The sequence below is a fragment of the Phytophthora infestans genome, genomic scaffold (genome assembly GCF_000142945.1).
Source record: "Phytophthora infestans T30-4 supercont1.32 genomic scaffold, whole genome shotgun sequence".
Taxonomy (NCBI): Eukaryota; Oomycota; class Peronosporomycetes; order Peronosporales; family Peronosporaceae; genus Phytophthora; species Phytophthora infestans.
The window spans coordinates 1703983-1730526 of NW_003303727.1; the positions used below are offsets into that span (position 1 = coordinate 1703983).

Below are 26544 nucleotides of genomic sequence, written 5' to 3' on the forward strand. Positions count from 1 at the left end.
TTCAAAACCTTCGTGGCTTGCTTGTCCACTTCAACTTGCCTTTTGCAGTATGAGCTCACCGCCAACACTGTATCGTCGGTTGTCCTTTCGCCATTTTTCTTGTTTTCTTTTTCTTGCTCTTCTTCGCTTGATAGCTCGTAAACTGGAAGGCCATACAAACAGTTCACAATGGTCCCAATCTGCTCCCGGGTCGCGGCACCAGTTGTGGTGTTGGAAATCCCACGTGAACTCTAGCTACAAATGTAGTTAGGACGTTCCCACAACAATACGTCTACTAGGACAGTAAACAATCGTTCGGGCGGACCTGAAGACCCCAGTTCTGCTCTTGCACCGGGACAAACTGGACCTTGTAAACTACTTATATAGGCCAACCAGTAAAAAAATAAGAACACGCTACTAGCACGAGCAAAGCTAGTAGGTGTTACGAATCCTCGTGGTCCCAACAGCGGAAGGGTACCAGGCACGGGTAAGCCTTTTACGAGGTCACCGAGGGTTCAACACTCGATTGGAAGAATAAAAGGTATGCAATACAAGCACTTCCAGTCGTGCAAATAGGCAACAATAAGCCGTCACTTAAAACCCCCCGCTAGTAATCGGCCAAAATACACAGTCTCTTGGCCTTGCCGGATGAACCCTCGCTACAGAGCTCCGCGTTCACCGACAGGCATAATACACTCAATCAAGCTTGACCTGACGCTTACCTTGAAGCCGGACGTCGCTTTCTGTGCTTGAGTGGAAATTCTGTTCTGTATTTAAGCTTACCCTTTCGGGTCTATTCCTAATAAGAAGTCCTAATCAAGTATACAAATATCAAGTGAACAAGGATCCGTTATGGATCTTCTTGCATGCCAAGCGTCGTCTGCACCGTCGCATGAGCATCTTTAGCAGCTCGCACCCTTTCACAGACCGTGAACGTGCCTTCACAGAGCCGTGGAGTCTTCCGCGAACGCATCCCAACCGCCACCGAGGGTTCGTACCGTAGATCGTCCGCTGAATGCGAATCCGGCCAGTCCATTATCAATAATAAGGACAGCCTGGATTCAGTGACATATGGCCGTATCCAATACTCGTTGAAAGCTCGGAAGTGACGCCGTCGAGTCCCTTGCACCTTGGCGTCTCCGTACATCACATGACCGAGGGTTCGTCGCTTATACATCTTGGGCGGTGTCACGTCTTTGTCGACGTGTGATAATCCGCAACTACGGAGAAATCACTACACCACAGCTGCCCCTGTCGCAATGAAAGCCACGGTACTGGTGAAGTCCGCCTGCGGAGGCTTTCCGCAGGCAGTCGCGTTGGAAGTGACCCATCTTCCCGCAGCCGAAGCCGCAAATGTCGCGCTGCTCGGCGGACCCGAGTTCCATGGGAACTGGTCCGTTGGGGCTCGCTGTACCAGGAGTCGACAAAGAACGCCCAGGCCATGCTGAGGCCGGCGTACGCGCCTGGTGATGTCTGTATTCTTCCTGAAGAGCCACTTGAATCGCTTCTTCAAGGGAGTTTGACTGCACCCGGAAAAGCTGAGTGCTCGCTGGGCCCACTCGAAGGCCGTCCATAAACACAGTCATATTGATGTGTTCGCTAAGTGGATTTCCCACTAGGGACACCGTTAGCTCTCGTATCACTTGGACGTACTCGTGCAGCTCACGCCCCCCTGGTTTGCACGACGGGAAGCGCGAGCGCTGGTGGTACTCGTAGCACGCCGGGGGGGGGGGGACGCAGCTCGGAGCCATTCGCACAGCTGAGCCCAGGATGTGAAACATCCAGGTGATGTTGCCTCCCGCGTGTACATCTGTGGTGTTGGAATTCCCACATGACCTCTAGCTACAAATGTAGTTAGAACGTTCCCACAACAATACGTCTACTAGGACAGTAAACAATCGTTCGGGCGGACCTGAAAATCCCAGTTCTGCCCTTGCACCGGGACAAACTGGACCTTGTAAACTACTTATGTAGGCCAACCAGTAAAAAAATAAGAACACGCTACTAGCACGAGCAAAGCTAGTAGGTGTTACGAATCCTCGTGGTCCCAACAGCGGAAGGGTACCAGGCACGGGTAAGCCTTTTACGAGGTCACCGAGGGTTCAACACTCGATTGGAAGAATAAAAGGTATGCAATACAAGCACTTCCAGTCGTGCAAATAGGCAACAATAAGCCGTCACTTAAAACCTCCCGATAGTAATCGGCCAAAATACACAGTCTCTTGGCCTTGCCGGATGAACCCTCGCTACAGAGCTCCGCGTTCACCGACAGGCATAACACACTCAATCAAGCTTGACCTGACGCTTACCTTGAAGCCGGACGTCGCTCTGTGTGCTTGAGTGGAAATTCTGTTCTGTATTTATGTTTGCCATTTCAGGTCTATTCCTATAAAACGTTCTAATCATGACATACAAATATCAAGTGACCTGTGATCCGTTATGGATCTTCTTGCACGCCAAGCATCGTCTGTAGCATCGCATGGGCATCTTTAGCAGCTCGCACCCTTTCACAGACCGTGAACGTGCCTTCACAGAGCCGTGGAGTCTTTCGCGAGCGCATCCCAACCGCCACCGAGGGTTCGTACCGTAGATGGCCAGTTCTTGACCGCTGAATGCGAATACGGCCAGTCCATCCTACCTCTCTAGTGGAGTCTGGTGTCTGTCCGAAAGTCCGTCCGAGGGTAGGGCTAATAAAACTCACGCTAATGCGGGCGTTCTACTGGCTGCCGAGCGCAGCGAAGGCGGCCTCCATTGGCTAGAACATAATTTGGTTTTTGACACATTGTATGTGGACTACACATCGTACTGAAAAGCACCGCTCAAATTTCATTTTGCCCCCATTTTCAAAACAGAAGCCGCGGAACGCCACGTTACTCAAGGTACGCTGCGTGTATGCATGTTAGCTAACATTAGTAGCTAGCAAGACACACATACACAGATAGTCCGAGGTTCCTGGGGCTGCTTAGGGGGTAGATTATAACTTGCGGGATTTTATCCTGCAAGTAGGTAGCCGTACTATGGGGATTTAGTTCCAGGGACCTCTGGGTTCTTGGGGCTTTATCCCACCGTTCACTCTGCGCGAGAGCACATTTGGCACCTGGTCCATTGACCGCAAACCCGACAGCGAACCAGTTGAGCCGGTCGTTAATGGTTATTATTGGGCACGCACATTGCGTGCGTGCAGTTGGTCAGGAGGGGTACCGTAACTGGCCTCTTTTAACCGACAGATGGGATGGGGGCTATTATAGCCTATCAATAACCAGACTTTGCAATTAACGGCCGCCTTTTGGCAAAAGGATATCGCACCTCAAGCTACAGTACTATCTAAGGGCCCAACCCTGAAGATTCGACTGCACAATTTGCAAACTAAAAACGCTCCGGGCCTCACGGCCCGTGACTGTGGGATAAGTGATCGGAACTACCCTTGATGGGGACAAGCAATCCCGGGTAGTACGCAGATGTCCCCACACCCTACTTTATGAAAACCTACTGCTACATGTAGTGTACTTAGACTATGTCCAACGCGTCACGTTTTCGTGTTCGCAGAACTATGGGTCGGAGTAAGCGAAAGAAGACGCGCGAGGAGCTCGAGGAGGCTCTGCGCGAGAATGAACTTAATAACGCGACACCCACGCAAGAGGAGAAGGAAGCACGGAAGCGACGCATGAACAAGCGCAGGAGGAAGCGATGTGACTTGAACAAAGCGCTTCAAGCCCTCAGTGTGCACGAAGAAGCTACGGCGGTTACGGAAACTACGGAAGGTCTAGCTGATCGTATTGAAGATCGGGAGGAAGACAGAAGAGTCCGATCCTGTGGTACTTCAACGCCGGTTTGCAGCTGAGATGGAGGCGGCGTACCAAGCTGAAACTGAAAATTTGGCTTTGTTTACAGTACCTGCCGTATATGAAGCAGCGGTTCGAGAAGACGTCTCGGTATCGGCTGCGCAGCGGGCTCGCGACAAAAGGGCTAATAGGACACTGTCTCATGCAGATCACGACCGAGCCCGCGACGCACAGCGAGCTCGAACGAGACGAAGTAATATGACACTGTCTCAGCGTGACCGTGCGAGGAAGAAAGACGCTGAGCGCAAGCGTATCCAAAGGGCTAGGCTGCGCGGGGAGGAGCTTCAGGAACGACGTGAGCAGGACAGACATCATGTGGCGTCACACAGAGAAGGGCTGACGCAAGAGCAATGTCAACACGAACGCGACCTAAACCGTGAGCAACACGCACTTCGGCGTGGGCAGCTGGAGGGGCATCAAAGGGAAACGGAGCGTGAGCTAGACCGACAGCGGTAGGCCATTCGAAGAGCAGGGGTGACGGAAGAAGAACGCCACCAGGAACTCGAGCGTGTGCGCACTAGACGCCAATACACCCGTCATGGTCATGCTCTTATTTCCCATGAAGACTTGACGTGTCCATGATAACGGGTGACGACGTGGTGAACGGCCGGCACAAGCTCCCGGCTACAGCCGTTTGCCCGATCTACAATGCTTGGAAGTGGCCTGGCGAATCTGCGATATCATGCTGTCTGGCAGGCAGGGTAAGGCTGCCTCCACTACACCCCGTGCCGCGGAAGCTGCTTCAGCTGTACGGAGATCCCGCGTTTCGCCGTCAAATCGGTGCCTACAATCAAGCTTTTGCATTTGCGTCGATTGGTGCTTCGTGCTCAAACCGATAGTTTCAAAATGTACATCAAGACGAGAGCGTTGCGGGTACACACGGGGTGTACACATATCGCATTCAAGGGGCTATGGGGCACTACCTAGGGTCCCTCCTTCCCCACATAGACCGTCGGACAGGCGCGCGGGTAGCACCCAAGTTTGCGCTGATCTACATTGTGGATCCAGACATGCAACGCCGCGCGGAGCGACGTCTTGGTATATTCGCGGATCTGAATCGTGTTGCACTACTAGACATCGAGAAAATGATGGCAGAGCACAACCCATTCGCGCAACGGTTCCTCCACTTTGGGCAGCAAGTGCGCCAACACAACACGGAGGCTCCAGTAGACTTGGTGTTCCGTCTGCATGACAACTCCTCGCGACCGAGGACACATAACCGCCCCACTGTGTCTAAAGTGGCTGCGACTCTCATTGAGGATGGCAACCTGGCTCAGCCTCGGGATCTACTACTCTTTACACGCGATCAAAGACTGATACGTTTGTACGAGACTCACGCCGATTACGATCCACTCCAATACCCGCTTCTCCTTCCATATGGAGAGGAGGGATGGACCTACACAGACGAGTTCGCGGATGGTGCTGCATATCGAAACAAGAAGGCGATGTCGCTTCGTGAACACGTCGCGTTCCGCCTCCACCAGAAAGTGGATGATCAGTCCGCTCTCCACCAAGGTGGGCGTCAATTTCAGCAGTGGTGTGTAGATCAGCGTGCAAAATGTGAGCAAGAACAGCTTCGCTTGGTGGCCGATAATCAGAAAACACTACGCACCGATCAATACAGGGGTGTTCAAGACGCTTTGCGCAGCGAAGTTATTTTGGCTCTGGCGGAAGGAGAAGTACTGCTGTCGGAATACGACCGAGACCAGAACAGATTGGTGCACCCGGACCGGGACGGAGGCTGCAGAGGACGACCAACCCACTTTCTTAATCAGGTTGGCAAGCGTATCATACTACCGGCTTCGCACCTGGGTAGCCCGCGGTCCATGTACAAGTCGTATCCAGATTCAATGGCAATTGTTCGGGAGTATGGATGGCCCGACGTCTTCCTGACGGAAACGTGTAACCCCAAATGGGACGAGATTCTGGAAGCGATACCTTCCGAGACCCAGACAGCTCAAGATCGACCAGATATCGTGGCTCGCGTGTGGCAGCAGAAACTGCAAGCGACGCTTGACGATTTAAACCAAGGCGTTCTGGGGCGAGTGCGCGCTCGGATTTACGTTGTCAAAATTCAAAATCGAGGGCTCCCCCACGCTCACGTATTGATTGTTTTGGCTGACGAAGACAAACCTCGAACCCGCGAGATCGTAGACAAGATGGTATGCGCTGAGATCCCAGATAAGGATACAAACCCTCCGCTGTATGAGACGGTTGTCATGCATGCTCCATGGTCCATGCGAGCCTCCAAACCCTTCCTGCGCGTGTATGAAGGACGGCAAGTGCACCAAAGGATATCCGAAGCCCTTAGCAGAAGTTACACAAGCCAATGCCAACGGATATCCAGTGTACAGACGACGTCGACGGCAAGAAGGTGTTCTAAAGTTCAAAGGCAGAGAATACGACAATGCGACGATCAACCAGTGGGTTGTACCGTACAACCCGTGTTTATCCCAGAAGTACAACTGCCACATCAATGTCGAAGTGTGCACGGATATTACTGCGGTTAAATACCTGTACAAGTATGTGTACAAAGGACCCGACATGGCTATACTCACTGTCGAAGAAGTCCGAGGAGGGCAGCAGAGTGCGCATCGAGAACCAAATGAGATTCTACGCTTCTAGAGCGCCCGGTACATTTCTCCGGTGGAAGCTTGCATGCGCCTGCTTGATTCACGATTCAGAGGAAAACCCTTGCGGTGACACAGCTAACGGTTCATCTCGAGTCAGGCCAGACAATTTGCTTTCGCGAGACGGAAAACCCGGAGGCAGTTTTGGAACGTGGTAGTCACACGATGCTGACCAGATTCTTTGAGTTGTGTGCGAGTGAAGTGCACGAGAATTGTTCGGACGATGTTGTATCAGGATATGTACAAAGAGTTCTGCTGGAAAGCGCCGGAGAAAGGGCAACCGAAAAGGTGGGTTCGCCGTAAACAGTATCAAGCTGCCGTTGGTCGCATGATTCACGTGTCTCCTCGAGATATTGAGCGGTTCTATCTTCGGCTACTGCTCTGTCAGCGTAGAGGTCCAACGTCGTTTGAAGGCTTGAGAACGGTTAACGGGATTGTCTGCCCGACATTCCAAATTGCGGCTCGGGAGGCTGGCTACTTGGAGAATGACAACGAGTGGGTTTCGTGTTTGAGGGAAGCGGCTGAGTTCCAAATGCCGTATCAACTACGCCAGCTCTTCGCCACCATTCTGGTTTATTCAGCTCCAGCAAATGTTGATGTTCTATGGGATCGGTTCTTCGCGGTTCTTTCCCAAGCCTTCGCACGCAGACATCAGGCTTTGATGGACCCCTTCAAGTCGGCGTTGGTCGAATTTGAAACGCTGATGGGCATTCAAGAACTGCTTCAATCGAGTGGGTATGCGGTAGCTGACTTCGACGAACTTCCTCAGTTGGGGTCGTTCCCAACATTGATTCGTGAAGCGCTTCGCCAAAACGGATTACTACGACGTGAGCTCACTGGATACGATGCGTCAGCTTTGGAGACGATTGTAAACACAGAAGATCAGCTAAATGAAAGTCAGCGGGTGGTTTACGACCAGATTATTGAAGCGGTTGAATGCCCGGAGGAAGGCAAGAAACTATTTTTTGTCGATGGACCGGGTGGTACTGGAAAATCTACACTGCTTCGAAATATACTGGCCAAAGTCAGACTCTCGGGGAAAATCGCCATCGCTGTGGCGTCTAGCGGTATTGCCTCGCTCTTACTTATGGGTGGTAGGACAGCGCATTCTACATTCAAGATCCCTTTGAAATTGAACGAGAGCTCGACGTGCGGTATCAGGAAGAACTCCCATATTCAGGAGTTGATCAAGCATGCAAGTTTGATTATTTGGGACGAAGCACCTATGGCTCATCGCCACGCATTCGAGGCAGTAGACAGAACACTGCGGGACATACGATACCGAGCCTTTTGGGGGGAAAGTGTTTGTACTTTCGGGAGATTTCCGCCAGAATCTCCCCGTCGTTAAGAATGGAACACCCGTCGAGACAATTGACGCTTGCCTCAAGTCATCTAGGCTGTGGCCACAATTCCAGACGTTCCGTCTTACGGAAAACATGCGAGTGCACACAGCTGATACTGCAGACACTGCTGAGGAAATGGCTGCGTTCTCCGAGTTCCTGCTGCAAGTCGGGGAGGGAAGGCATGATGTAAACCCTTCCCTAGGAAGAGATTACATGAAAATCCCGCGCGATATGCTGATAGAGAATCCACCTGTGCCTGAGGATGAGGACCAGGAAATTCGTCCTGGCATTATTCCAAGAGGCATGGATCGGATCATCGACGAGATCATCATGATGATGCGGAACTTAAATCCAGATCTAGGGCTGTGCAACGGAACACGGCTTCGAATTGTGGCCCTCAAGCCACATGTCATCCACGCCACAATCATGACCGGTGAGCGACAAGGGCAACATGTGTTGATTCCCCGCATTGTTTTTATCAGTGACGGAGACATTCGGAGCTTTCCGTTTCATTTGAGACGCAAGCAGTTTCCTGTTCAACCGGCCTTTGCTATGACGATTAACAAGGCGCAAGGACAAACGGTGCAGTACTTGGGGCTGTATCTTGCTACGCCTTGCTTCTCCCACGGGCAGCTGTACGCTGCGATGTCGCGAGTTACTTCAAGATCAAGATTCAAGGCGCTGGTCGAGTACCCAAAGCTGGAGGAGGAGGATGAGGTCTACGCCCAGAACATTGCTTACAGGCAGATCTTTGGTTCGGAGTAGGAATGTTCCATTTCATATGTATTTAATACATCACGTTTACATAATCATGTTTACGCCGGAGCGCAGCGAAGGCGGGAGCCCATTTCCCCTTGGACTAAAACCTGCCACCTCCGCCGCGTAGCGGCGGCGAACGGCTAGTCTTAAACATCTATTGCAGCAACCTGTCTGTCCGTCACACTAAATTGTCGTGCCTGTCACGCTTTTCCGGACAAATCATTAGATAAAATAATTTAAATATTTCTACTGGCTGCCGAGCGCAGCGAAGGTGGCTCAATTGGTTAAAACTGGATTGTGTAGTTGACATCAATAAATGCATGTGTTTCCCAGTTTGTATATGGGGATTTGCACAAAGCTATACATTATCCGAAGGCGGCATCGTTTAAATATTATATACTTTTTTCAAAATGCATGTTGTTATTGATATTTGAGTACTAAACGGAGGGCAGGGTGCTTAGCGTACACGTAAGCATGCGTGTTTCCGAGGACATGGTTTAAGTATACTAAATACTCTGTACTCAGTAGGATCTGCGTGTTACACTGACTAAAATGATAATTTCAATTTGTTATTGTAAAAATATTAGCATTAATAAGTTATATGAGTGGGTTTCTGGTATTGCTAAATCGTACATGTTACATGTACAGCAGTAGCCGGTCGTGTGGACTGGCCGTAAGAACAAAGCTGTGCTTATAAACGTTGTCACCTGATCCACAAAAATAGATAATTTTAGATTGACGTGTGAACAGAAAGAAGTTATATGTGCTGATGACAATTACTACTGTAAGCGAATTGAAATTTACCTTTGTTTCCTTAGCGGTTTTTTGGACAACAAAATTCTGATACTTCTAAATAAGTAGACGCGTTGCCGACAAGGGCGTAGGATGAGGTTTTACATGCAGCGATAAGCTAACAGCACAACATGAGAGGTGTCAATTATGGTTATTATAAGTAGGCCCGTAAAGAAACGTTAATCAACTTAGAGCCTAATCTACGTTTAACCATCCTGGAATCATCGTTTAAGCATCAAATAAAAATACAGCTGTCAACAACAGCAACAGCAAGGCGTCTTGCGGCGCATTGTTATATCCAAAGGCTATAACCAGAACGGTCACAGATTGGAGTGTCTGATGACTTATTCTGAATCAGCACAAAATGAATACACCTCAATGCATAAAAAATGCTACAGCTTGAATATTTTTATTAAATATTCAAACTGTAACACTTTTAATTTTCTTTCAAAGTAGCGAGTTTGGTATGCGATAGTCAGTTTATTACAAGCTTAAACAGGCAGTACAAGCGGGTATTTGATGCAAGCTGGATAGATATTCTTTGCATTGATGCAATCTAGGTTTCAGAAACGGCCCGTGAAATCGAGCACGACGCTAAACTAAATTTATTATTTAGCGTTTTTAGACTGAAGTACAGGTGCTTCTGAGTAGAAGATTAAGGTACAGTGATAGCCAACACCAATAAAGAGACTTTGTCAAGATCACTAGCGTAATCGTTTATGAGCATGGTAAGTATGATGCTAGGGGCTCAGTCTTTTGAAATATTTACACGGCTTACTGGGAACTCAGCATTTTGTAGCAAATGAAACGCAGATTTATGAAAATAAAGAAGTCGATTTAGGCACATGGGGGACTCAGAGGATTTGGACTAATTATCCCGCCGAAGCGAGGGCGGGAAGGTAAAAAATCTAGAGTAAAACCGAAAATACTGCCGCGTAGCGGCGGCGCTCGGCTAGTAATTAATAATAAGGATAGCCTAGATTGAGTGAAATCTGGACCGTATCCGATATCCGTTGCGTGCTCGGTAGTGACACCGTCAAGGCTCGTGCGCCTTGGAGTCACCGTACATCACGTGACCGAGGGTTCGTCGCTTAAACATCTTCGACGGTGCCGCATCTTTGTTGATGGACGATTATCCGCAACTCTGGAGAGATCACTACACCACAACTACCCATGTCGCAATGGAAGCCACGGTACTGGTGCCCGTTGTGATATTTCCTCATTCTCCAATTCACCATCCAGTCGCAGGATGTCCAAGCGTCTCAATTGAGCCGTGAGTCAAGCGCTTTAGCGTCGCCAACCTCGCCGACGACGTGAGCGTGAACAGCTGAAGGTAAGTCAGCCCATCAGCCTGGTGAATCATCCGTACCTTGCTCATCACCCTCGTCTTGTTTCACAGGAGGGTGGCACCGAGGCTTCGAACAACCCTCAATATGTTCCACTTGCGTCGATGGTAGCTTCATCAACTGGAACTCCGGCAGATCGTGCTCTGGGCCCTTCAATTCCTGTCGCAGCTCCCGCAACACTTCCTGAATCCACCGAATGCACTGGGATGGCTCCCACGGATCCGCCTGCGCCTGTTGGTGGCTCTCCCCCACTCACCGAGAATTCGTTGCGCGTCATGCTGGCTGAGAGTACGGAGGCGTCGGCTGATCACATGATGACATCGAATATTCCGTATTTGACCGCGATGGCTCGTTATCATTTGCAGTTCAACGTTGCCCCCCCATCTCTTCACGGCGATGCTCGCACTCAACGTCGTCACGAGACTGTGATGGGATTCGATGAGGTTCTCGCTTCCGTACAGTCTCTGCCAGACGCGTTAACGGACCTGCCTGATCGAGTCGCTAGTCTGGAGCGTCAGTTATGGGCCGCCCAGACTGAACCTGCTGTCGCCGTACGCTCGGTGGCACCTGAAACTATGGCTTGGGAGAACGCGGAAGCGTTCCTGAAGGCTGCTAACGCTGAAGTCGAAGCTCTTCGTATGGACAACAAGATTTTCCGCGAGTCCAATACCTAGAACGATGCCATGCTCTCGAGTGTACAGTCTTCCTTGGAACAGCACTAAGAAGAGCTGAAGCGTCTGCACTGCGAGACCCAAGCGCAGAACGCTTTTTATTAACACCTTGAACAAGAAGCTGGCCAGTGAGCGCGATGTGTACAAGTCTTCAATCGGTGCGAACACTGAGCAGACTCGTTTACTTCATCTCCTCTTGGTCAAACTCTCCAAAGGAAAATACATTGACAACGACACGCTCAAGGTCCTCAAGAACCGCAGACTCACAACACCCACCTTCTTTAAGTCAACCGTACCCTCGCCCCACACGTGAGTTTGGCCGAGATGGGTCCAGAGGTCCTGCGTCTGGATTTTGCTGGTACGCTCCACATGTTTTTTTTTTCACCGTGGGATCAATAAGTAACGTTTATTCACAATCTCTTGTGACAGGTCTCACCGCGGGTGAGCTGGATCTGGATGCCCTGGACTTGGACCAGGCGACGTTGGTTGCTTTGCAACGCATAAAGTCTGCTAACGCGCCTTCGCCTGATACCCAGTCTCTTCGTGTAGCTTTGGCTCAAGCTGCTCACCAAGTAGCTCATGGAAAGCTTCACAAGCGATTCGACCAGGTGTTAAAAAGCGGGACTACGGGTCGGACGACCTTGATGAAGATAAGGCCCCCATCCAGACTGACAAGGCCAGTACTTCTATGGCAGCTGTTGGTTTTGGTGATGCACCATCTGCCGAGTCTTCGGCTCCCCAGACTTTACGTCGTTCGCTTTTTAGTCCGAAGGCGTGAAAGCAGGCTGCTCGGAAGAAACGCCAGATGTCTCGCCCTCACTATCCCGGCAAGTCGCCCCAACGTCACTCGAAAGCTCGGTCGCAGTCTGTGCCGTCTTCTCCCCGCTCATGGTCGCCGCCTCGCAAGCCAGCGCCGTCATCATTGCACCGCACTTTCCATCTTCGCGTCTGCCAGCTCCCGCCGTTGTAGACCCCAGCGGTGACCAGAGTGACGTGGGAATAGCTGACATTGGTTCGAGTGAGGTCCCGTCGGCTCAAGGTACCGCTTCCGAGTCTTCGGGTAAAGCTGTAATCTCTGGCGCTCACGACGATGTCTCCGATCCTTCTGACGTGCCGTCGTTCCCACCTCAGGGTGCCCAGTCGTGACCAAGCCATCGGCGTCGACGATCTCTTCTTCTCCAGCGGGTATACGCGCTGTTGACGAGGCCTTGCGTGAGGCAGAGAATTTTCGGGCTGTGTTCGGCTCGGATGCCGAAGATGATGAATTGGATAGCCCCGTCCCATCGGGCAAGGCTGCTTCGTCGTCTGCCGCGACTTCCAAGATGGTTGAAGTCTCGGGAGTGGTTTCTACAGCAGGGCTTCTCTCTGCTGAAGCTGCTCCACAAGCCTCCGAGTCTTCAAACTCGGCTCCGACTATTCCAACGGCCGCCGTAGCAAGTGTTTCCTCGACTGATTTTCCGATGAAGATTGATGACGATGGCAATGATGATGGTGATCATGAAGATGACTTGGATGATGATGTAAACTCTGTGGATACTTCTTTGGTGATACAAGAGGTGGCGGTGATGTTTCACCGCCTACCGAGCATTCAAGTCCAGCTGATGGCGACGACGTTGAAGATTCCGATGACTACTGGAGCAGTATTGGCCCTGCTCGACCTCCGACCCCTCCTCGGCCCAATCCTTCGCCAATGGTGACCTCTCCGATCATAATTCGCGGTCCATCGCCTCCGTCATGTTCAGGCTCACAAGCGTAGCCGTCATCTCCTTCAGCTCAGGCGTCTCCTCGTTTGTTTTCTTGAACGATCGATGCTAGGCCCGGGCGCAAGATTACGGCCACCTACACGTCGGCATCTCGTCGTGGCGGCGCACCGTCGGCTGAGCCGTTGCTTGGAGCTCGCACTACCGTGCTGGATTCGTCAACCTTGCCACCGTGGGTTCTTCCGTATCTGGACATTAAGTTCACCGATGCGGGTGCAAAGAATTGTTTCGAGCGTCTTCGGAGCATGACGCTTCCGGAACCAGCCGGTCATCATCCGTACGACGTTCGAAGGCCTCCAAGCGTTCTTCGACTACACAAATATGGATCACCCATATCAGCAACTCTAGCGGCTCTATCTTATTCAGCCGTGTCTCTTCCACACCATCGGTTTTGATCCAAGCGTCCCCATCTCCAAGCGTGCCACAATCGAGACCCGTCTCAAGATGATCTGGGCAAATCTTCGAAATGATGGCGGTAAGCAGGGTGACCTCGGGTTCGCGTTATAGGGAGCGTCTCCATTGGTTTCCTTTAACAGGTATTGAGCGAGGTCTCGTCGAGGAATTCTAGAAGGTCAACCTCGACAAGGAGCTCTTGAAGTTACTTAGAGCTCTCTTGAAGAAGATGTTCAGTGAGCGCGACGGACGTGCCGATCGGCTTCGCAAAACGTACCGCGAGCAGTACATGGCATGGCGTCGTGACTCGGTTTCCTCCTCGTTCCTCTGATCCGCCGTTCATTCGTCCCAAGCTGCCCTTGGAGCCATCGAAGCCATGGTACCCCATCGAGAACTTATCGTTCGCTCCTCGGACGTCTGGCTGGCTGTCCGAAGCTCCGCTTCTTGACGCTAGTCAGCCTTGGCGTACTGAGCGGATGAAGGCGACGCACCATCATCCGTACAACACAGCGTACTTCCCGTGCCAGTGCAATCCGGGGGGTTTCAATCCTCGCGACACGCGCTTCGTGGATGTATACCGTAGCGTGGTCGTTGATCCGGCTCTGGCTCCACCTGAGCTTATTTCTACTTCGCGCGACCTGTTCGACTCACCACCGGTTACGCCGCGTCCTGCACTGACCGCCGCTACTGCTGAAGCGCCTGACGAGGGTTAGTAGGCTCCAGATGCGGCTCCAGCCGCCACATCTCAGCTTCCCGACGAAGAGGAGAAGGAGAGTGTAGGCTCTTTTTCATTGACCCTCTTGGCCGCTGCTGCCTGGCAATTGCCGCTTTGAATCCTCGCTGCATGCTCCACCACGTTATTCGACGTTCCAGCTAACTGTTGAGGGGTCCAGCGAGGTTTCGTTTTCAGTGGTCGCACTTTTGTTGGTATTCATGTATTCTTACTTTCTAACTCACCTCCAAAGACTCTGCTGCATGTACTGTATTATGATCTGATCTAAACGAAGCTGTCCACTGGTTTGAGCCTTCTATATCCCGGCTCCTTGTCGTACCCAAAGCGGCAAGAATAGAGCGATATCTCGCGAATGCCATGCAGCAATTGGCTGGTGGGTATTGATTTCGATTCTCCTTATCGAAAAAGAAAATGCTCAACCAGAGCTTAACTTCAACAAATGCGAAGAGCTCGCCAACCGTGCCGGACGCAGCTTCATCTAAGTTCACGTTTACAAAGTGCTGCAGCTCTATAAGAATTGAGGAATTCAGCCACGTGAACAAAATCCTTGATATGCTAATGCTGGCTGTGTTGTGCTGTGTGGTGCCAAACATCCGCTGCAATAGCCGCTTGACAACGTGGTCTTCTTCATCTCGCGCCTTCTCTAGCAGAAGCTTATCCACGTCGTCCACCTGTACGCGCACTTGGTTACAGTTGATGTTCTTCCAGGTCCCTGCAGCTGTTTACTCGTCGTCGGAGTCGGTATCAGACCAATACACGTCGTCATCGGATGGTTAGCTCGCAGACATGGGCTTTGGCGCCACGTGAACGTCCGCAGTGAGCGCTATACGCAAGAGCACAGTGCTCGACTGGCCAACACTCCTTTATCCTAATAATAATGGTTAAGGATAAAAATAACCCCGATATCGAAATCATAAAACTCAATTGATCCTCATTTTAAGGATAAATTTTGTTGGGGTTAAGCTATCAGCTCTGGATACAGACACCGGAATGTGCTCGTTCGTGAAGACGGTATTCTCCCCGTGCTGAGTCGCGGTAGGCTCAAGGATTGTCTCAAAGTTATAAGCGATGAAGTGATCGATGTACTGGTTAGCATCCTTAATGGAATACTTTGTAAGCAGTGATCGAATGACTTTAGGAGCTGGCTTGTAGATAGTTGGCTCAGCGGGGAAGCTCTCAATATTCACAAGCTCGCACTGATTTTACTTGTGATTTTTAAGTCTTTCAACGCCTACAAAAACCATTTCACACTTACGACACTGATACTTTGACTGAAGCATATCGATGCTCTTGATGTAGAGAGCGTGATTTGCGTGTGATAGAATATCCATAGCTTCATGTCTATTGTCCGATCAACGAATGCATCTACATTTCCGAAAGCCACATCCATGATATATACGTTAATACCAACCTGGAAGCAGTCCTTAACCTCATCGAGCTGTAGTAGGTCAATAGTCCTGAAGCTTCTACGCAGACACAACGTATATTTAATCCCCATGAAAGAGCAGTAGCGCTTGAATGCCTCCTTCACCTGAGCCTGGCTTCTGCGAGGATCCTTCTTAGCGCTCTGGAATGTGTGCCAGGCGATGCAGTGGAAGACGCATTTGCTGTTGGCCTTCGGGAAGTTGATAACATGCTTGTTTTTGCAGATAGTCTTAAGAATAACAGCTTCGCTATCCCCAAGAGCATGGTCGTGGTGATAGATGAAAATCTTGAATGCAGTGACCGCCTTGAGCCTATATCCGGAGCTGGGGTATTTCAGTTTGTCAGCCAACGCCACAGACCGGATTTCCGAAATTACTTTCTTTCGAATATCCGCCTTGCTGTTGATTGCGACAGGCTTATTGAATACATAAGCGCTTGCGAGATTCGGGTAGAATTAGCGAGTGTCATCAGAATCCGTCTTGCTCACCCTAGAGCAAAATATACTTTGAACGCACTTACCTGAGTCGAAATGACGTTCTCGAGCTTATCGTAGAAATCAGTAGCCTCAACACCCTCATATAGGTGATAATTCATGTCTTTACCATTGTAAAAAGAGTACCTAGGATCAGCCTTGTAGTCAGCCGACAAGTGTTTTTCAAGGGTTTCAGTCGAAACATGGTACTGCTTAGTATATCAATCTATGGTTGATTGGGCGCAAAACGTTGCTTACATAAGCCATCTCACCTGTTCTACCACGCACCTTAACACGGAAGCTACCACGCATCTTAATGTGGTACCTACTACCCCATTTGATAGCCTGGATATTATTCTCATTAATCCTTCGAGCTCGTATGCAAACATGTTGCCTATATATGCTTGGCTATATTCTTCTTCGTAGATATGGCTTTATAATATTTGGATCCTTTATCAGGATCGACTTTATATCATACAGATTAACAAAAAATCTGAAATTATTAATTCAGATAAATGGAGTATGACTTGCTGGAGGTTTTTAACCAATTTTATTCGCGAAGTGAACCCGTATTTCATACAACATGTGACGGGGTCACACAGCACCTTGCGCTAGAGGAAGTTGGCTTCCGAGAGTATACAAACTCTTAGTGAACGGCAGTTCACATGTCCCCTTTTTATCAAAAGAGAGCGAAGTGACCTATTTAAGGCAGAATGTAAGCTAAGTATAGTTATAGGTAGATAAAGTTTGGGTCTAATACAAACTATAAGTCACCTATAGAAATGCAATGTACCACTGGTTGGCTTTGAACGACCTTGGTACTTTGTACCAAATATCCCGAAGTATGACGTGCCATACTCCTGAAGTGTGAAGTGTCACACTTCATGTAACCAGGGTAAACTTAGGGCTACGTACCCCGTTACATCCTCCCCCACTAAGGTTCGGTTTACCGACCAATCAGAATGAAGAGATGTTCGTCACAAACTCTCATTCTCAAAGTCGAAAACCATCGACTTGGCCGCGCGAGCGCGGCGGAGACTCACTTCACAGTTAGAGCCTCGAGCAGCAGTCTGTGCGCTCCTCTTCTTGGTCTCCACTTCGACCGTTTGTCATGCCTCGTGTCACTGCGAAGAACGAGCGAAGACATGCTTCAGGGCTGCTGCCGGAAAGGCGCAAGCCAAGAGCACTAAGCCTCATGGCAAAGGCTCGGCACTTCAGGAGGCTACTCAGGTGGCCTCCGAGACGATCAACTCATCGGGTGACGCGGCTGTGGGCAAGCGAACAAGCAAGCGCCGCAGCCCGTCGCCCTCGACCTATCCAGGCAATCGTCCGAACCCTCGGCTCGCTGAACGTAAGCTCGACTCTGGCAGCGAGGACGAAGCCGAGTCCGAGAGCGCGCACGATGCTCTTGCGGGCTCTGCGGGAGGGTACAGTCCAGTGCCCCCCCCCCTTCTAAGTGCCGTAACGAGGTGGAAGAGCGCGATCTTGCAGTGTTGTTCTCGTCCCTAGATAAGATCATGATAGAGCACAAAATTGGGGCAGTACAAGTTTTTTTAATGGTGACGAAACCGCTCTTAGCACTACGAGGGAGCACAAGCAGGCGATCGCTTCTTGAGTAAGAGGAAGCGTCAAATAGACGTACCAAGACGAGGAAACCAGTATCGTTCAGGAAGAAGAAAGCTGGCCAGGTGCCAGCGACGGAAATTGAGAGGTATGGGCTTACGCTGTAGCAGTTTATAAACTGCTTATAAAACTGAAATGGTGAATATATGACTTAAGACAGGATTTGATATCCCTGGATCGATCAGTCGAATCGATGAAATTAAGTTAAATGTGGCTACTAAACTGGATACGGTCTGACGTAGCGCCCAACCTGCAAGCCGCACAAAACAACAGCGTGAAAAATCGCAAAAACAGTTGTGTGTCTGCTCTTTTCACTATTCCTCTATTCTATAATACCGGTAATAGATGATACCGGTATCGACCAAAGTGTGCATAGATGATATCGACCAAAGTGTGCAAGCTGTTCAAAGCGGCTACTAAATGGACCATTTCCCTTAACTTAAACAGTACACTAGAAAATATCAGCTTTCTATTAGCGATTCGATGGCCGTCAGGAGTGATTTTGCCGTGGGTCTGCTTGACGGATCCTTCTGCAAACACTGTGCTTTTATTCTTTCCAATTCAGGCGGAAGGTCTTGAAAAGGAGATGTCATCAAAAGGTAGCCTACGCTCCAAATGTCAACCTTGACCGTGTGAGAGGAAGATGATAGAATCTCGGGAGCATGCGATTCCGCCTTCAAATGAGTTACTTTCGCAGCCGGCGATGATGTTCCCTCGTCAAAGTCAATAAGAAACCACTTGTCGCCTTCGGTTAAGTACTTCAACACGTTTTCCCATCTCAAGTCTCGATGCATCAGATTGATTGCGTGCAGTGCCACTTGCGCATTGAGTATGTCACGCAAGGCTATGAGGAGCTGATGAACATTTTCAGGCGGGGAGAGTCGACCAACCGGTGCAAGCTTCGCGTGCTTCTATTTCATGTTTGTATTCTTTAGCTCCACAACGTTCGGGACTGAATGTTTCTTCATTCGCCGATGCAATTCCCGCAGATTGCGGATTATATCGTCACTTGGCATGTTCTGGGGATACGTCTTCACCACACAATTTTCAGCGAATATGATTTGCACACCATTGTTTCTTACAATAGTGCCGTACTCGAGTATATCCAGCGGCTGGATAAGATCCACAACGGGTCGGAACAGAGTCGAAAGATTGAGCAAGGCCAGAAAGAACGACAGCCGGCCATTAAGATCACCCAAGTCGTACGTTTCGATGATTTCCACTTTTGCACCACGCTTCGTCATCTCGTCTTTCCGAATAGCTACCAAGCACACCTGCAGTCCCACAGCAGCGTAGCCGAAAACGTATGGCGCAGCGTCATATCTCCATGTTAGCTTATCATGCAATTCTCGAATCGGCACTTGCAACTCGCCACTTGCTTTTTCTTCCCCGCGCAACACGCAAACATTGCTGTTCTTGTAGTAAAAGCACAAATCTGGGCGATAGAGGCCAGTAGATGTAGACGCATTCGTGTTACGACGAAACTTCCCGTTCGACACACGTCTCAGCAGCATCGCAATGAGGGAATCCCACAGGTGATGATACGTGTCTTCAGAAGCGAACTCGGAACCAGACCCGAGGGGATCGATTACACTCCCCAATATGCCCGCAGTAATATCTGAAAGTGTTTCACGCGGATCGGGCTCAAACACTTCGTCCAAAATGCTACACCTTTTCAACTTCAAAATGGCGACAGGTAAAATCAAAGTGACAAAACGTAAGTTAACTCTCCTGTTGTGTTTTTCGTCGACATAATCAGGAATAATCTGTCATTGACGGGAACCTTGACGTGAAGCGGGCGTTGCAGGTGCTCACTCAAATCTTCACAAGTCGACGGTAGCTCTGTAACCTGCTCATCCTTGATAGCCTTTATCCAGGCGTCCGGTGCGTCTTCGTCTTCCATTCTTTTCCTCTTCCTTTTATTCTCAGGTGCCGGAGCGACCCTCGGAACCACCACCAGCACGTGAATCTGTCTCGACTGTGGGGCGGGCATATTGTATACTTCCAGCTCCAGCGAATCCTCTGCCTGTACCTCTTGGTCATCTTTCACTAGAGCTTCGATGAGAGCCGTCTTCTCGCCCTTCTTCAGCTTCTTCACATCGTCTGATTGGCTCGACAGCCACGCGTTGCCCCCCGCCTTCGCCAGGAAGAGCTGCAGTTTGTCAGGTCGACCCGTGTACTTCAGCTTGTCTGCGATGACTTCCTTCAAGATTCCCACCACCTCGCTAGTATCGATCTAGACAGGAATCACGCCCCCGTCACCAACAACGCAACAGGAAAGCGCCATAACTACCATGTTTCCTCGAGCCGACGCACTCTGAAATGAGGTTGAAGGGAGAGAATTTCTGGGCGAAAAAGAAGGCGTGTCACATATACACCAACCAATGATGAGACGCCACGTGCGGTAAAAAGGGGGGAATTAATAAGGGGCCGTATGTTTAGGTTCTAAATGCTCGAGGTAGGGACTGTACCCAAATTTAGGAAAAAGGTATTATCCCGGCCAAAAAGGCTTGGACAAAAATGGTAATATATTTTATCTTAAATTAGAGGAATGTAACTCCGCAACCGTAGAGCCGATTTCGTTGTGTGTCCCCTTAATAGATAGCTTGGTGTCTATTTATTCTCGTAAGAACTTCACAGCATCTAATAATGTTCACTACTTTTCAAATGGTCGCCGGTAAGAAATTGACTGCTGCTGAGAAGTACTTGGTTGTGAAGACCTACGAGTTCCTCCGCCAAAAGAAGGCCTCTGCACCGCATCTATGGAAAGGAGGAGTTCGTTATCATGTCAAAGAGTGTTTAGGCTTTGCTACGGGCACCATTTCAGCTATATGGGCGCACTGGGAGCAGCACCACGACAAGAATTTCACCTCGGTAGGCTGTACTTCATATCATTTCAGTTATTATTGATATTTATCATTTCAGTGGTCGACAAATTAATTATGACAGATCGAAGGTTTAAAACCATCTGGGAGGCCTCCGAAACATGGAGAAAGCATACAGCCTCTCGTGCGTGAGTCGGTGTCAAGAATGAACAAGAGCGGAAAACCTGATATGGGCGGATATTAAGGGCCGAATTGCCGACAATCCAGCATCAGATATGCCTGAGCTACGCTGTAAAATCTACGAAGGTTTTGCATCGCTCACGTCAGATACGTGGGTAAATGCATACACACACGCACAGAAATACGAGACAAAATATCTGCAGCAAGGTGATGAATGCGAAATTGCATCGGAACCAGAGGGCAGCAACGAGGACACGGAAGAGGATGACGCCGTCGATGACAATGAAGCTGTAGCCGATTAGGAATATGAACGGGTGACCCGTTGTATGTTCTTTACACTCTAGATATTCTTTTGACGGGTTCTTTTTAACAAGTTTATAATTTTCTAACAATCGTCAAATTGCGGTAATATTTGGAATTTATCCATCCGGTTCTGAAAATCCCCACCTGTTATCCCGGCTCTGCCAATGAATATGCATGCATGTTAGTACGTGCCAAGCCCACAATTGCAAACAATTCTGCAAGATATAGAGCCTTTTTTAAACGGCAGATTGGGAGATCAATGGTTGCAGATACGCAAAAATAGACCTCAAAATCGGAATCTACGCCCGATTTTACCCCTTATATCTAACTATCGTTATGGGTTTTGTGAAGGGAAGGGTTACCTTTTTTGGACCAAAGTTTGTCCAAGGTTTGGTGGCCGGGATAATAGTGTGGTGTACCCAGAAGTGACACCCTTATAGAATAGCAAAAAATGTCGCTTACCGGCCTATTACCTCTAATAGGGTCGTAGCAGTTAGATTATTTTTTCTTTTGGCGGCTCGCCAGAATTTGCTTTTATCCAATCACAATGCGGGCGCCCATTCAGCTGTCCGCAGCAGCAAGAGCTTTTTTTCTGCGATGATGCCACGCCACAGTGCTAAGCAGCTTACAGTACAGTACTCTTCGGGAGCTGCACATCGTCGTCGAAGAAAGTCGGTCCTACGGTATCTTGTTGATGCGGACGACTCAAGTGAAGACGAGCTGGACCTATCCTACGCACAAGCCTACGAGAACGTGCTTGGATCTCGGTATGTCGACAGACCAACTAGCTACAGGCGTCGAAAGGACCACTAGAAGTCTTTACTATTTGATACGGAGTGTCTAAATGCTGATGAGTTTCTCGAACACTTTTGCCTAGAGAGCGAGGCATTCTTCCGCCTCGTCGACTTGGTAAAGAACGATTCTGTCCTCATATCCAGAGGGAATTGCCCATTTCGTGAATCTGCTGAGCTTCACCTCATGGTATTGCTGAAGTGTCTAGGAAGTTATGGCAATGGCAACACCTGGTCTAAGCCTAAAGTCTTTTTCGGTCTTGGCAAAGGTACTATCGGAAGCTATCTACGTCGTGCAAGTAAAGCGGTGCTAGCATTGCAGAGTAGCACAATTGCATGTCCAGACCAAATGGAACGTACTTAAATTTCGCGTCGAATTCATCATGAATATGGTTTTGTTAATTGCATTGGAGTAGCTGATGGTACACTTTCTCCTCTAGCGTTCAAACCACAAACGAATGGAGAGGCGTACTACAGTAGGAAAGCCTCCTATGCGATCAACGGGCTTATAATTTTCGATGATATTGTCCGGGTACGACACATTATTGTGGGGTGGCCAGGCTCAGTTCACGACAACCGTGTCTAAAGAAGTAGCCCCCCAAATCGAAGTAAGAGTGAGTATTTCAAACCCAGGGAGTATATACTTGGAGACTCAGTGTTTCAACCATCGCAAACAATAATTCCAGTCTTCAAAAGGCCTGTCGGCTGTATTATGAGTGAATAACAAACTTGTTTCAACTGCAAATTGGCGTCGATAAGAGCTAGGTCGGAGCATTGCATTGGCTTGTTGAAGACAAGGTTTTAATACCTTATGGGCATTCGTTCAAAGATGAAAAAAAACGACATCTACGCGAGCTAATTCGGCACATTACTACACACCTTTGCCAATCCAAACTGGTGGTAGTGTAAACCAAAACGGAGTGAAGTAACCGAAGTAACATCTAAATTTGAGGAATAATTTTACAAAATTAGTTTTTAGAGCAATGTAGATTTAGTGTAGTGCAAACTGGCAAGAACGCGAGTGACACATCCAGCAATACGAACTACGGGCGCGCTGCGGACTGGATAACACACAAAGATTGAAGGGGGCGTGAACCTGCGTATGGGCGCCAGAACACGAGAGTGTGGGTGCACACAGTGACCTCTCAGCTTGTACAGCCTGCATAATTATCGATAGAGGGACCAAGACGGCCAGCAATCCGATTAGATAGAGTACACCAAGGATGAGAGCTTTGGGCTGCGCTTGCAGATGTTAACCGGCCGTGGGGAATGGAAGGAGAGGGGTTGCAGCTCTGAGTTTGCGTCTCAAAAACGGCGCATCAGCGATTGACGTGCCATCAAGCGCTCGTGTTGGGGCTCCTTGCCTGGACGGTCAGCGTTAAGAGGAGTTCGTACACTGATAACGGCGTCCGGTGCGGGGCGCTCGTGGCTATAGCCAATGCACTAATGTAATGTACGTGGTGCATGTGCAGTACTGTAGAAGACAAGATACTATTATCGAGGCGACCATCGAACAAGATATACTTTATCATTTTGCTTTACACTAAATCCGTATTGGTCTGGATTAATTTTGGGGATTTCTAATTTTTTAAAAAAATAAATTTCTAAATAAGGGACACTCCGTTTTGGTTTACACTACCACCAGTTTGGATTGGCAAAGGTGTAGTGCATGTATACTGCACAGTCTGCTAATTAGTGAGCCAGTTCCCGACGAATGACAGGTGGATATACACGCGAATGGTAGGAGTGACTTGGATCTTTCAGCCGACGATGAGCTGAACATGCCGGTAATGAACGCATCTGACGGAGAAAAGCGGCGGAATCAGCTCGTAGCGTACTTACTTGAGCTTCGTGGATAGCTGCTATCGAAAGAGGTAATGCCAGATCAATATCTTCCTGTGGGACCACCTCCAGTTTAACCCCTCCGTTACGAGCTTTGTTTCGCTCTCGAAGCAACGTGACGAGACGCTTTGTGCGCCAATGTTCAGCCTCTTCCCGCAATTTTTGCGCATTCGCATTTGACTCTGCAATACGACCCTCTGCCTCTTCAACCCCCTTCGTTACCCTCTTTTTGGTACGCTCAGCTCTTCACTTTGAATATCCAGCTTTTTCTGCTCAATATATATATATTTTTGGCTGAGCTGTTTCTCCTTGAGTGACACGAGGGCTGAGTGGTCAGCAGTCAAAACACGCCTATTCTTTGAGCTGGTGTTTGCGTTTACGATACACGCCAGTGCACCCCCTTTCCGTTTATGAACCACGTTTTGAGCTATCCCGGTTGTTGCTGCGTGGGCGGTGCTTGTATTTTTGCTGGTGCTTGTGAGGCTCTGCTCGCACCGCTGTCGGGGGCTAATTAGAGCGCTGTCACATAATTTATTACTGCCACCAGCTTCGGTTGATTCTACGACTTCCTCCGAAGAAGAAGTATCGCTATCACGATCGCTATATGTGAATCCTTCTTGAGTATTCAATAGTAGCGTGTGACGGGGTCACACAGCACCTTGCGCTAGAGTAAGTTATCTTTCGAGAGTATACAAACTCTCAGTGAACGGCAGTTCACATGTCCCCTCTTTATTCTAAAGAGAGCGAAGTGACCTAATTAAGGTAATGTGTAAGCTAAGTATAGTTATAGGTAGATAAAGTTTGGGTCTAATACAAACTATAAGTCACCTATAGAAATGCAATGTACCACTGGTTGGCTTTGAACGACCTTGGTACTTTGTACCAAATATCCCGAAGTATGACGTGCCATACTCCTGAAGTGTGAAGTGTCACACTTCATGTAACCAGGGTAAACTTAGGGCTACGTACCCCGTTACATCCTCCCCCACTAAGGTTCGGTTTACCGACCAATCAGAATGAAGAGATGTTCGTCACAAACTCTCATTCTCAAAGTCGAAAACCATCGACTTGGCCGCGCGAGCGCGGCGGAGACTCACTTCACAGTTAGAGCCTCGAGCAGCAGTCTGTGCGCTCCTCTTCTAGGTCTCCACTTCAACCGTTACCATGCCTCGTGGCACAGCAAAGGGCGGTGATAAGACACGCTCCAAGGCTGCTGCCGGGAAGGCGCAAGCCAAGAGTACTAAGCCTCACGGCAAAGGCTCGGCACTTAGGGAGGCTACTCAGGTGGCCTCCGAGGCGATCGGTTCCTCGGGTGATGCAGCTGTGGGCAAGCGAGCAAGCAAGCGCTGCAGCCCGTCGCCCTCGGCCTCTCCAGACAACCGTCCGAACCCTCGGTTCGTAGAACGTGAGCTCGACTCTGGTAGTGAGGGCGAAGCCGAGTCCGAGAGCACGCACGATGCTCCTGCGGGCTCTGCGAAAGGGAACAACCCAGTGCTTAGTGAGCACAAGGACGACAGCGTGCAGTCGCTCGCTAGTGATCAAGGTGATCACAGTCCCAGGACGTCTGTGCGCTCTGAGAGTCCGGCCGTCAAGGATAAGGGCACTCCCAAAGCTGCTAGCGATGAGGAAGAGAAACCTCGCAAACGTCTCTTGCTTGCCGAGGGTCTTGCGCGTGCTAAGGCCTCTAAAGCCGAAGACGCCAAGCCCTCTAAGAAGCGTACAGCCTCTAAGTCTCCACTCCGCGAAGAGAAGGAGACTCGACACTCACATCGGGGCATCTTTGACTCCTCGGATGAAGAGGAGGAGAAGGAGGAATAAGAGGAAGAGGAGGAGGGTGCTATCGCTGAGCCCCGGGAGGTCTCGAATGACCTCGACCAGCAGCCCGAGGATTTCCAAACTGCCCAGCGTGTGCGTGGGGGTTCGGTTGTGACACCCGTCAGCCAGGGAGCTGCCATCAACTCGAGAGGGTATTGGCCTCCCGAGGAGAGCTCTGGGGCTGACCTCTTCTTAGAGCTTCTCGTCGCTCCTCGTGGCCTTGTGGGCGGCCACACGCTTAGGGGCATCTGCGAACGTGCCCTTGTTCAGAAAGAACAGTTGTTCGTTGACAACTTGGAGGCTGCTCGATGTGTGCTTCTCGCGCCACACCGGATTCCCCTTAAGGACTTCACGACTTGTCGTAAGAAGCCCGAGACTCGGGGTGGTCTCTATCCTCTTTGGGAATACCCCTGGGTTATGCCCGAGAACTGTCCCACGTGAAATTCTTGTGAGGACATGTTCTAAGCATGGGTGGAGTCTCTTAAGTACTCACCCACGGAGTTACGGGAACTATATGAAGATCAGCTGTTGTCTCGCATCCTGGACCAGCGTGATCTTCGTGTTCGGTTTGCCCACTTGGTCAGCAAGCGCATGCTGCCAAGAGACATCCTGAATCGCGCGGCTTGTAGCGCTCACACCGAGCGCGGGTACGGAATGTATTCATCGTCCGTACCCCGTTCGGGCAAGAAGCCCCGGACTACTTATGAAGATGCCGCCGCTTCTGTTCCCAGATTGCGACGGCCTTCGGGCAGTCAATCAGGAGCCGGTCAATCGGGTTCCCATGAGTTCTCGGAGTGGGCATAACCCCTCCACTTCACGAGGAGCTGTCGCTTACCACGACGCCGTTGCTCCTGGAGAATCTTCTCCACGTGGTAGTGGACTTCTCCATTCCGGTCAAGCAGGGGCGGAGGTGCCCTCGTACGAGTACGAGTACTCGGCGCCTCCCGAACGCCACTCTCGTCCGATTGCTTCGGCTGCGGGTCCGACACAGGGCCCTGAGGTTGACCGCCTCCGTCAACG

General features: G+C 49.9%; 1 protein-coding gene and 1 pseudogene across 1 annotated transcript; one reads left to right on the forward strand and one right to left on the reverse strand.

Moving 5' to 3' along the window:
- Window positions 1-18189: 18189 nt before the first annotated feature.
- On the reverse strand, window positions 18190-20091 carry PITG_14267 (annotated as a pseudogene; the record flags this gene model as incomplete).
- Window positions 20092-21673: 1582 nt separating this feature from the next.
- PITG_14268 (uncharacterized protein) lies at window positions 21674-22950 on the forward strand (the record flags this gene model as incomplete). Its single annotated transcript, XM_002899304.1, has 4 exons — window positions 21674-21843; window positions 21954-21985; window positions 22308-22343; window positions 22847-22950. 4 exons carry the CDS (start codon window positions 21674-21676, stop codon window positions 22948-22950), a joined length of 342 nt encoding a protein of 113 aa, XP_002899350.1.
- Between the last annotated feature and the right edge of the window lie 3594 nt (window positions 22951-26544).